Consider the following 16,104-nt stretch of genomic DNA (forward strand, 5'->3'; position numbering starts at 1 on the left):
AATAGACTTTTGTTGGGACAAAACGATGTGAAGAATCGTATTAATACCAGAGTGGCATAAAGTGCTTAAACAAGATGCTCCCCTAGCTGAAGTACATCACCCAGCTGTGCTACAGTGCTCTCTCTGCTAGTCAAATAAAAGATAAAATGTCAGTGGGAATGTTCTGAATGCTTCCCAGTTTACCTCTTGTTGGGAAAAATCATTTGATTTTGCAATGACAAAGTTTTGCAATCCATGTTTTGCTCCTTCTACTTTTTGCACAGGTCCATAAGGTTTTTCTTGGTAACTATAAGTCAACATAGAGGCCTTTTTTCCTTCTTTCTGTAACCTTTTGGATATTTTCCCTCCCGAGTTGACTTCAGCAGCTCTGCAGGTCCCTTCCCGAGCTTTCCTGCGCTGCTGCGTTGTGGTGCTGTACGCTGACGGGTGTCCGTGCAGCTGGGGTGTCCTTGCACCCCGTGGCCCCCCGGGTGTCCGACGAGATCGGGTGCTCAAGGGGACTTGCAAGTGCAGCAGCTTTGCGACGCTGCTGCTGGCAGTGTGGCAAGTCCTGAGAAGCTGCTGGCAACTGCAAGAAGAGAGGGGCCAGAGGGGCCAGAGGCGCAAGCAGAGGTGCGGGGAGCTGCAGCCAGGTGAAGTTTCTTGCATCTGGTCCTAGCTTAAGGCTTGAGCCTGTGGATGGAAATGCAGTAGCCACGTGGCTCGAGAGTGGCATTTCAGAGCTGCCCTCAGGTCTCTGATGAAGTAAATAGCTAAACGTGCCAGGACTCTCTCTTTCTGGGTGCCGCTTTTACTTGAACATCAGAACAGCCACACTGGTCCTAGCTCGTGAAGCAGTTTAGCCCAGGAGTGGCAGCGGCTGAAGAAAAGGAGATCCAGGGAATCAGATAAGCACAGGCAAAGCCAGGTAGTGTTTCTGCCCTCTTTACAGCCTCCAGTTTTCTGTAGCTTAAAGGCGCACAGCCCCAGGAGGAGACCTTCATATTCCTTAGGATGTGTCCTTCTGCTTTCCAAGCCAAGACTTCCAGCTCCTCACATAGAATCATAGACTCATAGAATTGTTATGGTTGGAAAAGACCTTCAAGATCAGCAAGTCCAGCCATAAAACCTTCAACACCATGGAACATCTGCCCTATGAGGAAAGACTGAGAGGGCTGGGCCTGTTCAGCCTGGAGAAGAGAAGGCTGAGAGCAGATCTAATTAGTGTCTATAAGTACTTCAAGGGAGGCAGTGAAGAGGATGGTGCTGCCCTCTTTTCAGTGGTGGCCACCGACAGAACTAGAGGAAGTGGCCACAAACTGAAGCATCAAAAGTTCCACAGGAACTTAAGGAAAAGTTTCCTAACAGTGAGGGTGACAGAGCACTGGAACAGGCTGCCCAGAGAGGTTGTGGAGTCTCCTTCTCTGGAGACCTTCAAAACCCGCTTGGATGCAGTCCTGTGCCACGTGCTCTAGGTGACCCTGCGTGTGCAGGGGGCTTGGACTGGATGACCTCTAGAGGTCCCTTCCGATCTTAAGCGTTCTATGATTCTATGCCTGCTAGACCATGTCCCTAAGTGACTCATCTACATGTTTCTTGAACACTGCTGGGAACTGCCCACTTCCCTGGGCAGCCTGTTCCAGTGCTACTACTGCCTCCATGTACAAATTCTTCCTAATGTCTAACCTGAACCTCCCCTGGTGTACATTCTGGAGAGGAGATAGACCCCCGCCTCACTACAGTCTCCTTTCAGGTAACTGTAGGGAGCAATAAAGTCTCCCCTGAGCCTCTTTTTCTCCAGACTAAACAATCCCAGCTCCCTCAGCTGCTCCTTGTTACTCCTTATGACTGCTTTTGAAACTTTGCTTGACCACCTTACTGTGTTTATCCTGCCAGACGTTATAATCATCTGGTTGATCATGCATCTACTTTTCAGTGGAAGTACAGGCTAATGATGATTCTCCAAGCCCTTCTTCTAAGCTAACTTTTCCATTTTCTGGGCACCAAAGATATATTGCTACAAGAGAGAGAGGAGCTCAACTTGCAGCAAAATGAAGAACTGTGGTGCTGCTTCTGAAATTCCCAGGAACACATTTGGATGGCTTCAAAGAGGTCCCGAGCCTGGGCAACAAGGCTTTGCCTGGTGGGTGCCTGAGCACTGGGCTTTCACATGCCTGACACAGGACAATTAGTTATCAAGTTCCTAACACTCCGGTAAAATCCTTCTCCCTTACTCTTTTTTTTCCTCCTCTTAACAACAAGATTAAATATTCTTGCAGCAATCAGAAAACTGTTTTTGAATGTTTATTTAATGTAAAATACCTAGAAAAGGGATTGTCTCTTTGAAATAATTACTGAAACTGTCAAAGAGGTGCAGACTTCAAGGTAGATTAATTCAGCATTGGGTTGATTTTATTTAAGGAATTTATTTATTTAATAATTATTTATTATTTATTGTGTTGGTAAAATGTGCTGAGGTAGCTGTGTAGAGGAGTTAAATCTTCTTATCTACACATGCTATAGGGAACTGACAACCAAACCAAATTATCTTCCCTGGCTTTGAGGAAAACTTCTAGTGCGAGCAGAGCACTATGTGATGTGAGAAATATGTCAGATCCCCAAAGCTTTTTTATGGGCACATCTGCTGAGGGCTGCTGCTGCTTTATGGAACTGGAGCTAATGGCACAGCTGTCTGATGGTGGGTCTTGACCCGTGTCCTGCAGTGAATTTGCCCTATCACCTTCAAGACAAAATGAACAGTAGGCTTTTTTTTTCAGTTTGACCAATTACACATCATTACACAACAGTAGTTGCATAAAATATGCTGTCTGCTCTCATAAAGATGTTTGTTTAAATGTCTTGCTTTTTTTATACTTTGGGTCGGAATAGAACTTGGGTTTAAAAATAAACTTTCTGGTTATGTGAATCTCTCGTTATTTATGTGTGTATTTGGGGTTTGTGATAATTTCTTCGGAAGCGGTATCCTTGCTCATGAATAGCAGTTAGGGTCACTGCAGCCTCATATCCCAGTGCATTTCTTGCCACTTGGACCTGTCACTACTGTATGTGCTTGCACAAACCATCTGCAACTCGGGTTCAGAATTTGTATCTTTGCTCTGCTTTCTTCTCCCAAAGGAATAAAAAGTCTGTTTGCATCTCAAGCTGTTGTTGTCCCTCCTGCTTTCTCCATCTCCACTGAAACACTCCAGAAATGCTGTGCAACTCCCTGATAAAACTGTGTTAAGAATCAACACGTTCAGTATTTTTCTTCAGTCGGTTCCATGTAGAATTCAGAGTAATTTTGTAAAGCTGAATATTAATAACCACGATAAGGCTATGCATTTTTAATGAGGTTGTTGCCCGCATTGGAAATTAGGTCATTCAGATTTTCTTCTTGCATTAAAGGCTGAGAAAGAGTCTCATGTGAAAGCAGAGTTCAAGACTAGTGTTTTATATTGACTATAAGCAGTGTGCAGGTTGTATTTGGAAAGCAAAACATATATATGTGTGTGTGTGTGTGTATATGTATACGTACACATGTATTTTATCACTAATATGTCTTACAGAAGCTGGTAAGCCTGGATTTGAAATAGAGGCCAAAGATTATCAACACTGTGTGCTTTAAGATGTCTCTCTGTGCTGTCTCCCAGTTGGGAACAAGATAGGAATTGGATTGCAAATGTTTGCAGCACATATTTGTAGATGTTCCAATATGAACAGCCCTTTGCCACAAAAAACTTTTTTTTTTCCTTTTGTCATTTGTATTAACTTACATGAAGTGTTGTAAGTATTAGACAGTTGAAAATTTGTTCTTTCAGATAGAATTGCAGATTAGTCCTTTTCGTATAAGAGCATCTTTGTTGCCGCATTTCTAATAGGTATGTCTGGCAAAATTAAAATTCATTTTTTATTTTGTCTTAATCTGGGTTTGCATCATTGCATGCAAGATGCCAATTTCTGCGGTCTCAATAAACAACAGAAATACAGATCTAAACGTTTCCCAGCCAGACATGAGCAGTGAAAGTGCTTGCATCCAGTAACTTTTAAAAAGTTGAAAATGCTCTTCAACTCTTAGCTAGTAGCTAGTTACTACGTCTCTTGCAATGCAATTTAAAAGTTTAGGTATATATGAAATTTATATGCCTTTTTATAAGGATTTACAAATAATTATTGCACAACTTTTGTGGTCATCACACGAAGTATATGATTGGTAGATGTAAAGTGTACTTGAATTGTTAGGAAAAGAATCTAACTGAAACTTCTCTTTTCTTTCAGCTCCAACGATAAACCGATTCACAAGACGGGCATCAGGTAAGTTGGATAAAGCTCCATGTTTCCTTGGTCTACGTAATACATTAAAATAATGGTGATTGTGGCTGCCATATAAATATAATATAACATTAATCAGTTTTCTCTGAAGATGACTGACCCTGGTTTATTTCAAATTTCAAATACCGTTTGCTGAAAAATGTCACCAAGGTTGAGGCACTTGGCTGAAGTCTTCCTGTTGCGGTGGAATTTATGAAAAATATAAGTCTGCTTGTTTTTTGTCTTGAAAAAAAACATTATTAGGCTTGACAGGACTAACCGGATCCAGTGTTGTCATGCTTATTTCATAGACAACTGGAACCAGCAGTTTGGTGAACACATGTGCATGAGAAAATGTGCAGCCCTGCAAGCAATCTCCAAATTTTTAACAAACTGAGCTGGTTTATGTACGAGGGGCATCTCTGTAGAGCTATCAGATGGGGTCCCAAAAACAGCATGATCCTGTGTTGTGCTGTGTGAGCGCCCAGTGCTCCTGCTTAGCCTGGTGCCATTCTGCCTGAACTGCAGGTCAGCTCGGTTAGTGCTGCCTCGAAGAGCTGTTTGCCTATTTCCATTACAACATGCAAAGGATCCCCCCAACTTATGTGAGATTAAAAATAAATATTTTTTGCCCCCCTTAGTTGTCCTTTGTATTTCCTATTTTCAGTCTTCTTCTCCTGAAGCATGAGGCCCAGAACTTAATTCTGTTTATTTTTGAAATAATATGAATCTGGAAGTGGGATGTAAACTGCCCCCCTTAAATATAATGAGTTTCATGATGCATTCATAGGAGTCAGCAGAACTGGAAATATCTGGTCAACTTAGTATACTAAGCTTAAAAATCTAAATTTACATAACGCAGTTTACATTTTTAGTAAATGTAATAAAGTGTGTATTCCACAACCCAGAAAGCCAGTCCAGAGTTCTGGGTTTTCTTTCAATGGTCTCATTCAGATAGTTCCTTGTCAATAAAAATATTAGTCAGGGTACTAAGATGAGAACTGTATAGAATAAATGGAGATAGGCATGTGCAGGACTGGGGTCTCTTGTATGAAGCACACTGTAAGAAAGCGTAATTTATTCCAAAATACCCTCATATTAATGGTTTTAAGTTTTGCTGATACTTTATAAGGTACGTGTAACATGGATTAAAAGGGATGATTCGTAGCTGGCACTCACTCAGTGAGCGGGGGGTTATGCAAATGCTGTTGCGTGTTTTAGGCAAGGTTTGAGTGGGGCTGATTGACAGCTGACTTTAATCAATGCAACTTTTCAGCAGAGATGTGATAAGACTTTGCATTTCAGTAGGAGAGTTTGAAAAGCTAATGCTTGCTCAGAAAAAAAATGGCAGTTACTTTTAATGTCCCTTTGAAAGGAAACTAGAAATAGGTCTGGAATTTTTGCACACTTATTGGAGAAAAATATAAATAATTTTTTCTGGGCAATTAATATTTAATGTGCTTAGGTCTTTTGTGGAGAGATAAAATTGAGTTATCTTTTTCAGAAAAATAAGTGGAATGTATAAGACTCTTTAGATGTAAATCCAGTAAGTGGAATTCAATATCTGTTACAATAAGGAAACATTCTGCAAACTTCAGAAATGAGCACTGCTTAATTAAGCTGCAGCAGGATAATAGTACAATCTACTGTATGTACTATTTTATTAATTTTCAGGGCAGCTTTAATAGTCAAAGTAATTTTTTTTTCAAACAAGAAAAGCCATGAAAGGTGATAGTTCTTGCTTCCTAAATACTAAATAGCTACCAGAGAGACACAGAATATTTAAGCAAGTTGGTTGATCAAATATTAAACGTGACTCAAACTATATTGATACGCAAGCATTTTACAGAGATGTTTTGTCACAGCCATGTTTTTGGATAGTGGCTTTACCTTTTATTGAATAACTGTTTGGATACATTGAGGTGCTCAAGATACTTTGCAGACAGAAAAGCCAGATCACGACCAGGAGCTTTCCACGCTTTCCAGCTTTGTGGCATTCTGGAGTCCGAGATGATTCTCATATTTAGGAAGTGAGCGGCTGACCAAATGAAGAGTTTTTTTATTTGCGAGCTATTTTTAAAGAGTAAAATGTGCAAGGGCTTTGATTCTGCAGTGTCATGGAAATTTTCTTGAAGATTTGCTTCTGCTAAGCGTTGCTCGGTGTTAATGCTGCATGCTGTGGCAGTTATCCGTGGCGTGGGGTGCTGGGGCATGTGGTGGGTGACGTTTCCCTGCCCTCCTGTCTCACTCTGTGCCCCGAAGCCCCTCGCTCCCCTTGCGCACGTCGGGGCCTCGCTGCCTGCGGGCGCCCGCGTGATGAGATCAGCAGGAGCGCCGTTCTTTGCTGCATCGATTTCCGTTCGCATCTCCCACTGCCCCATGCTCTGGCTCCCAGATAACTCCCTCCAAAACGGCGGATTTTACGTGCGTGCCACCACGGCAGTGGCCGGAGTCGCCGGGTTCGGCCGGGGCAGGACGGTGGAAGGGCAGGATTGTCCGTGCTGGTGGCCGTCACACTCACACCAGGAGCGAGGGAAAACACAAGTGACACCCCGAGCAGAGACTCCTGCCCTGCTAAAAGCTGCTTTTTGAGCTCTTGCAGCCATAGGGAGGCAAAAGCTGGATGATAACCATTTCTTCACAACGCATAATAATTTACTGCAGTGGATGTGTTGATTTTGATGTCTCTGTTATGCTGGGGGCAATTTCTAGTATTTTACATAGTGGCATAAGATGTGGCTATTTTTCTAACCTGAGCTAAAAATTAAGCCGCCGGAGATTAATCACTAAAGCGCCCGCTGAAAACAATATAGTGAGACATTTATTATTTAACAGCTGGTCCTGCCAACATGCTGTGAGTACATTAATGTACTGCCACAGGAATAAGTAAGCTAGGATCTGTTAATTGTCTTGAATTTCAGTTCTTAAAATGTATGGAGCTATGTCATTTAGTATGTTTTATCTCTATGTTTATGTATGCAATGTGTGTTCTATACATAAAATACACAGATACAGATACTGTGCTGCTGGTGGTGTAGCTACCTGCAGACTAGTGAGTAATGTGCTGCCCTGTTCTAGGCTGAGTACAAGTAATAATGGATTTCATAGCCTTAAATAGACAAGGTAGGCATGGAGAGGCGGCTAGAAATACATCATGCAGATAGAATGAACAGTCAGGTTGCTGCAGATACTTTAATCTTGAAATTTTCTTTAAGAGATGGTAGGATTAGGATAGAAGGAAAGGAAAAAAAAACACTGAGGCAATCAGGAGACATGGACAGGAGGAAAAGGGGACGTGGAGGTGGAGGTTGCATGAAGCTGAAGAGCAGGCTGTGAGTATGCTCACAAGGTGAAAAATGAGCTGAGCTAGCCAAGAGGTGCAATTTCTGAATATAGACAGATGCTCCTTTTGCCATGGATGAGACTAATTTTCATCTATTCAAGTGCATGATACCTAGGTTTGGGAAGCCAGCGTGGTTCTGTGTGTTTGCAGAAGCACTGAGCTCTTGCTTTTCACCCACATGAAATGAAACTTGCATAGGAAGCCTGCATGGGGCTGCTGCAGAATGAGCTTGAATTTAGACTTAGTAGATATCACTTATCAGGGCTGTTTTTACCCATTTACTAGTATTAATGACAACTGCATGATGCAGTCTTTAATTAAGAAATACGTAACAGTTTTATAAATTTACTTCACTTCTGTTCTTACTTAAGCTTTTGAAACAGCAAAAAGAACCTAAATGTTGTTGCCATGAGTTTGCTATGCTAAAAAGGATTGGTAGACAAGTTTGAGGGCACAGGGGAAGCATCTCTTATCAAGAACAGAGATAAGCTCCTCATTCCTCTCCCCAGACATTATCCAACTTCAAAATGCCCTTTTAGTCCCAGTGGAAGGGAAATAAATTGCACCTTAAATAATACTATAAGTAATGTTAAACAAGAACATGGAGAAGAAGTAGCTCTATTTTCTGCCTTTTGTTTTTTATTCATCTTCTCCGCAAAGTTCTAAACCAAAATAATTTAAACCAGAGGAGATCTGCCTTGATCATGCAAGGAAAAGCTGGTTGAGATATAGCTGAAATGACTTTGCAATTGAGGAAATGCTGCTGTCATGGAAGGAACGGGAGGAAGCAGGAGAGGTGACAGCTCCCAGGCTCACTGTCCTCCCCAGGTGCTGGAAATGACCACTCCACAGAGAAGACAGCTGCATGTTACAAATAAATTGAAGTTTACGTTATACACTTCCTGGGTCAGTCATCAATCTTAGAATGAGAGAAAATCTCTTAAGACACTAGAAGAGATCTCTGTTCTTTTTTTTTTTTTTTTTAGTGATTTTATTTTTCTACTCTGGAACTTTTAAAACTACGAAATATGTGTTGCCTTTACACACGGTATTAAGAACTGACACTTTCAGGTAACTTTACATGGCTGACTAACTGAAGATGAAAGGCTGGGGAAGTCAGCTGCTTTCAAAAGGAAACTGCTTTTACACTTCCTGGAAAGTGTGTATTTAATTCATTTAGCAGGTAGTCAAATTCAACATATTTCACTGTGGAGATCAAATCACTTAGTTCTGTTGTAATTTCTAATTATCCCTGGCCTGTGTTTCTTGGCCTGTCATTTTTTCAGCTACTGCTGCAGTTACACAAGTGTCTCCAGGAAGGAAAACTCACTGCGTTTGACGTTGCAAATTTTATACTTGCAAGCCATCGGATCAGGTTTTCACCTACGGTGTGAAGTAAAAGAGGAAGATGCAACATTCTCTTTACCACTAATTACATGAAATGCCCAAAAGCCACGCAATGGCACTGCAAGCATCTAAAGCAGATGGTGGTTAATTTGAAATGGTAGAGCAGGTCATTTCAATTCGTTTCTGCTCAAGGCTTGCAATTACTTAAATATTTTCCAGCAACAATTTCTGCTGCACTGGAATATTTCCCCTTAATCTCAATAGGCAGAAAAAAAGGGGAAAAAATGAAATATATGGAACTCTTTCCATCGTGCAATAAAATTTGCAGAAAACAGTTCATTTTAGAATCACAACACGCTGGTTCCGTTCCAAGTTGTTATTTGAAAAAAATAAACGTGCATGCAAGCGCACATGGAGTGAAATACTTCCCAATACTTCATGGCCCTGTTATTTATAACATTCACGGCACGCGGAGGCGGGTGCGAGGCCTGTGCCGGGCTGCAGGTTGGGCCGCGCTTGGGCACGTCTGCGGCTGTGATGAGGGAGGGTCAGGGCAGCCCTCGTGGAACGGAGTCGCCGGAGAGATTCATCCATCCTTCGTGTCACCCTCTTGCCCTCGTGCAGGTGCCCTTTGAAAGCAGTGAAAGGATAAAAGTTTTGGGCTTTGTGATCCTGAGCAGAGGTGCGGATCACGCGTTCGTCAGGCCCACCGGGGCGTTTGCATACATCACTGCCAGCTTTCACTGCAATGGTTTCTATGGAAAATGTGACAAGCCACTTAAGGAACACAAAGACATTTTACTGAATTTAGTCCATTTGCGTCCTCTTGCCAAAGGAATTGTTAATTGCTTTCTCAAACTATGAGCTTGGAGGAACATAAGTGATATTAAATTCAATTGTTTAATACAAGCTACTATTTAGTAAGAGCAAATTGACGCTGTTAGCCAAGAATAGATTATGTCACTAGGAAAGAAGATAAAGTTTTGAACTTAAAAACAGATATTCCATCTGTAATTTCAGTCAGTTTGAATTATATTGAGATTTTATTAACAAGATTGGCATGCACTTTCCTATGGCATGTTAAAAAATGTCAGTGAAAGAAAGAAGGCTAATTTTAATGAAATGATATTCCATTTTATACAATAAGGCAGAAGCTGGAGTTGTACCAGAAATAATGATGAAGAACGAAGTAACTGTAAACCCCATTTTAAATGCACAGGTAGGAGAAAGTATTGTTGTAGGAGCGTATCAAGTCATAGTGACAGAAGGAGGAAGAATGAAGAACTTTATTAATAGACCTGTAATTCCAATGTCGTTCTTCAAGCAGAATTACCAGGTCTGTGAGTCCTGAATTCTGTATTACCCCTAGAATGGAGTTCAAGTGATTCTGGGTTCATCTTAAGCTCTTCCTTGCATGCACGTAGTCGATAGCTAAATTTAAATGCCCAATCCTGCAATCCTCCTCCTCCTTTTTTTTTTTTTTTTTTTTAATAAAAATGACCTATCATCTGCTGGCATACAGTACTATTTAATATTAAAGCCCTGTTAGCACTAAGCTTGCCAATGTGAGTATTAAACAGCAACAATTCCCTTGTTTTGTGATTTTGCACAAATACACTGCATAGTCTGCGGTCTCCAAACTTTACAGAACGTGTTTTCTTTCCTTGTCGTGGTCCCTCCTACAGCTATCATCACTGCAGCACATAAGTGCCTCAGAAGCATTGAAGAATTTCACAACACCTATTTCCATTGAAGAATGGGGAATGTCCCTGGTTCGTACATAGGGAATTGCAGCATTTATAGTCAGGTGAGAACGTATGTCACTAACTTCAGCTACATCAGAAACTGAACGCCCGAGATTCCTGTTTTCTTTCCTTGAAGCACTTAGTTTCACTGCTCCTTCGGAGCGTAACCACAATTACATCTGCAGAGCAGTTTAACAATCGGGTGATTACTTCTCTTTGCACTGCGATTCGTCCATAATATAAAATGTGTGGTGTAGTGGACCTCCAGTACAAGATCCTTTCCATCAGTGTAAGTCTGAGCTCTCCTCTCCTGCGCCATGGGCCCTCCAGACAGAGCAGGTCCGGCCTCGGCCTGCCAGTCACGTACCCCGGCTGCCGCGGCAGGGTCATCCCAGGGATAACCAGAGAAAGCAGCCACAGAGCTCTCCCGAGATGAGCCTGGTAGCAGGTGCCACAAGAGCCATGGGACTTGCAGCTGGCCTCAACTGTGGCTACTGTATGGGCTTGTCTATGGGCTCGAGGAGCTGTCGGCCCCTTACAGCCCTTGGTGGGATGGCTGTAAGGGAGCTGGGCAGCGTGTGGGGCTCTAGACCGGTGCCTGCTCCAGGCGCCTTCTGTGAGCACGGATCTAGCTCTGAACGAGGGACCGGCTTCTTTTGCGGTTGGACTTGATCTTGAAGCTCTTTTCCAACCATAATGATCCTACGATTCAGGAGCCTGTCCGCAACACACACGGAAGGCAGAGGTGGAGCCTGTGGCCCTCCCAGCACCAGCACGAGTGAGCCACCTTCCCTGCAGGATTTCCCCTTCGGTGCGTTGCTTGCTGTGCACTTCACGAGTTTCTGCTGCCAGTGAGACAAAGTCATAGGAACAAGAGTTTAATCTGCTGAGCAGTCTGGCCCCTTTGTATATATTCTGGACATTTCAGAAAAGTTCCTGTTAGAAAAACAATATGTGAACATCAGTATATTGGTGTTTAGAGAGCATTTACATTTGCTCCTGAATCTTAACCATTGCTTTTGTCCAGAAGGTCTAATTAAACAAAATAATAAAGTTGTGGCATTTGTTCCAGGCAGTCTGTTGCTTTTGCTTCAGATCCTAAGAAGGATTTGTGTGCTGAGAAGCTTGTTTTTTTTTTCCCTTTCTTGCACAGTTAATTTAGTCATTTTGGTGAAGGATTCTCCAAAGCTTTTCCCTCTCTAGATCGTCACAACAGTACTATGTCTTCCACAATACAGGGTACTGTTGGGGTCTAATATTTGCATGTGAAAGAGAACATAATTTTGGCAATCTGTGGATTACTTCTGGAAGTTCCTAGCTATAAATGGTTCACTTTCAACATTCATTTAGATTTTTTTGGTGGGATTTCCTGTATTAAGCCTACAAAAAAACTAGAAAATAGATTGTAGCAGATTGTGCCCAAATGTTGCCTTGTATAGAAGGACATCTGCAAAGTTTGAAACCAGTTTTTCAGAGCTTGTTGTAGCTGTATTACAGAAATATTTGGTGCTAAGTGCTGAAAACTAATATAATGTTGGGTCTTAGATATGGTTATGGTTATCCTTATGTCTAGACAGTCTTGTCACAACTGTAGTACTTTACTCCTTTAAGGAAATGAGAAAGAAGTAGTAGACACAATCAGTAAGGCAGAGGATAAGAAATTTGAAGGAAGGGAGGAAAGAAGACAGGAGAAAGAAGAAAGAAAGGAAGTAAGGGCTGATGGCAGGAATAAGTAAACAAATACTGTGGTATGTAAAACGTTGCTTTAGATGGGGCTCTCAACATATGTCCCAAGGGAGATGTCAGGGAGGGAAATAAATAAACAGTAATTAGCTTAATTTTTATACACAAAGATATTTAGGTTGGTCTTTAGGAAAAATTTTCCAACTAAGCAGTTGAGCAGTAGACTATACTGCTCAGGGATGTTGTGGTTAGAAAGAAGTAAGACATGGTTTAGACAATTTCTTCACATTTCCTCTACATTTCATCTCTGTTTCTCCTGCTATTTTAAAAGCACCTTCAGAAATCATTCTGCATATAGGTTTGAATCCAGGGTATAAAATAATAACAATAGCTGTTCAGGGTGATGAAATCTTGTTTCAGATATACGAAACCTAGACCAGAACCGAGAGCTGAAACACTTACCCAAACAGGTTCTGCTTGAGCTGTCAGCGCTCCCCAGGGGTCTATCTAAAAAGCTGAATTTCTTTCTCTTACTTTAAAGCAGATCACTATTTGATATTCTGCTATTTAGCATTCTTTATCTAGCATTTCTTTTGCAATAAAATAAATGCAGTGAAGGCAAAGATCTCTTCTGCTGTAAAATGAGTAGTGAACAAATTTCAGAGAAAACAGATTTTCCGGAGAAAACAGACTTTCTGTCAAAATAAATCCAGAAATGAGGCCAAATGTTCCTATTAATGATAATAAATATGGCTATTTATCTGCAAGCAGTAGTTTGCACATGCCAGTGATTATTGAACAAATGTACTAAGTGTCCCTAAAGGGTGCTCTCAGTGTGCAGTGGATGCTGTAGACTAGTGAAGATAAAGCACAGATAATTCTCTGTTACGCTTTAATTTCTCTTGTTCTTCTGACCAAGTGTTTCAGCTCAGTAGTTCTTCTTTTTGCCCCAGGTAACACCTGGCAGGCAGTGCAGGCTGCCCGTGTCTGACAACCTGTAGCTCATTCTGTGTTTCCTGCTTTAACCTGCTTCCTATATTGCTTTCACCATTGATGATCTTGATGATCCAAGTGGCACACCAGGATCTAAAAATGATCAGAGGGGCTAATAACCTTCCAATTCATTTATCAGAATGTTCATAATACATAATTTTGATGAAAATATAAAATTGTTATGTATTCAAATAAATATATACATCATTGAAATAAATAGTACTTACAGCTTTTTTTTTCAGAGTAGACATTTGTTATTTGCCACTATTCAATAATTCTAAAATATTTCAATATATGTGTCTATGATAAGTTCAGCTTCAGCTGCTGGTCCATTTTATTTTTTAATATTTGTGCCTTCAGATTTGGGAGGTATGTTAATGCCCAATAGAATTGACAGACCATCAATTATAATTTCTGCCTGCCAGCTTTGCAAAACAAATCCATTTCATCTCTTATGTCGTGTTTGACTTGCATGCTACAGAAGATTTCTTTCTGGAGGGTAAGAGATGAGGAGGACAAGGTAGGTACTCGAACATCTCACTTAACAAGTTCCCTTGCAGAACAGTATGACGCAAATGGCTAGGCCTGCAACCATTAAACTTGACTTAATTCTTGGCAAATCCTGCTTCTTTTAAACACGGGTGAGCAGAAGAAAAGAGAAATGAGGTATATAAAAACCTCTGCTGAATACTGTGGAAATGATGTATATAAAGACCTCTGCTGAATATTGTGGTTGTTTAAAATGCCATATGCCAGTTTATGCACGTTGTATAAAATTGTGCGGCAGTCTGATGTTTTGCTTCCTAAACACTCTGTGGCAGTTCCATATGTTTCATGGGAAGCACAATGCCTTGAGCTGCGTGATGTACTTTTCAGTTCTTTAAACAAAATGTCCTTTGTCAAAGCACAGGCTCAAGGCTTCCTATCCATCCAGTGCTCCGTATTTTCCCCCACCCCATCATCCTGCTCTACAGCATCTTTGGACTTGGCTTTTTGCATCATTATCATATATCTCTCAGGCCGTTTTCTCCAACCCTTGGTTTTGAAGATAAAGTCAACTTTGAAACCTGGAGGGAAACATCACTTAGCTGGTAAAGATAGCATCTCTGATTTTCTTTTTTTTTTTTCCCTTCAACATGTTTCATACTGCTTCTGTGCCGGGCAAGCATATAATTTTGCAATCTGTTTCCTGTAAACTCAGATATCTAACTTCTAAATCTATGCTCATTCAAATCAAGTTATTTAAAAGGGTACTATATGAGTCCTTATTATTACTGAACTATTGCATACAGTATTTTGAACTTTGGGAATTCTAGCTAATCGCCTTTTGTGTATCAGAAGTTGTTTTTACTACTGTATACAGAAACTAATGGAAATAGTTGTGTGACTTGCATACAAATATTTGGAATCGAGCAAAACATAAGTAACTAAACTGTGTTCTCTGCACAGTCCTGTATTAGTAGCATGAGGCTATAGCAAAGCGTGGAAAGGCACATTACAGTAAGGGGCTAGGGACATCCTTCCACATGCAACATTTCTGCTCCCACTTGTCCCTTTTCCACTATGTGCTTACCAGGTAAGGAATCCCTTTAACAGATTTTGAGCTCAGGGTTTGTCAGACAATCAGCCAAGTCTGAAAGCTGTACAAGGACTGAACCTGAATTTAAAGATCTCTTCTGAGTTTCAGTTATAGCAATTCCTGTGAACAGATATGGACAGTGATGGAGTCTGATGCCAGGCATCTGCCTAGATTGTGATACAGCTGCTGGGTTGTGCAGCATTAGTTTGCAGTCATTGGCAGCAGGGTTCATGAACTATGTACAAAAGTTGTAGTATGTAAGTTTTATTTCTTGATTCAGTCTGTTTTGTTACGCACAGTGATGGCTTATTTTATGTCCATCTCCAAATTAAATCCCATTCTGTTTTAGAGAAGAATGAATTAAAAAGAAAGTTTCATTAATGCACTGCATCTTAAGGGTTTCTTTTTTTTCACACTGACAATATAGATCAGTAACAAAGAAGTGAATAATTCTTATTCAGATTCTGACCAATATGATGTGCAAAAGTGAGAAACACAGGTTTTTGGTGTCTGTCCCATCACAGTAGTACTTCGTTCAGCGTAGTGCCAAGGTAGTCAAGAACCTTTCAGACATTATTTTTTTTTGCTGAGGTCGCTGGTGCTAACACTAATGGTGTGTGGGTTTTGTCTTGTTTTGTTTCCTAATAGAACCATAAAATTTATTCTAGCCATATGGGAATATATTCCCAGGATGTGCCAGTCATTATCAATTTTGGCTTTGTTCTCTAAAAGACTATGTCAAAAGATCCATTATCAACAGGAAAAAAAAATGTGTGCGTGTACATGTATGTGTAGAATGTGGTAAAAATAGCTCCTTATGTGAGGCTTGTCTGCTGTAGAGTTTGGGGCACATCAGATAGATAGAATCAGTAACATTATCTCATGGTCAGTATGAAGATCTGTTTCAGCTATAGGACAGCTGAGAAAGGAGAGGAGAGATCCTTAGATACTCTGCTCAACATCATTATATTTGGCAGAGACTCGTCCTCATGTGTTCCAGAGATGAGCTTGCTGGAGTAGCAGATACACGTGGTTTATAAGGGCCGAGAGGGGATAATAGGAAGCCTGTGGGTGATACAGGCAAAAAGAAAAGAGTGAAGGGACGGGGGGGCGGTCGGTCCCATATA

At 41.0% G+C, this 16,104-nt stretch overlaps 1 protein-coding gene across 1 annotated transcript in view; it reads left to right on the top strand.

Moving 5' to 3' along the window:
- PRKAR2B (protein kinase cAMP-dependent type II regulatory subunit beta) overlaps positions 1-16,104 on the top strand; it is a 77,226-nt gene that overhangs the window by 23,422 nt on the left and 37,700 nt on the right. The window contains exon 2 of the mRNA XM_088533226.1: positions 4,255-4,290. Within this exon, the coding sequence (XP_088389352.1) occupies positions 4,255-4,290 (36 nt within the window). The remainder of the gene's footprint in view (positions 1-4,254; positions 4,291-16,104) is intronic.

This window comes from Tinamus guttatus, unplaced genomic scaffold (genome assembly GCF_059628265.1).
Source record: "Tinamus guttatus ecotype Peru unplaced genomic scaffold, ASM5962826v1 Tinamus_guttatus_pri_ptg000489l, whole genome shotgun sequence".
NCBI lineage: Eukaryota > Metazoa > Chordata > Aves > Tinamiformes > Tinamidae > Tinamus > Tinamus guttatus.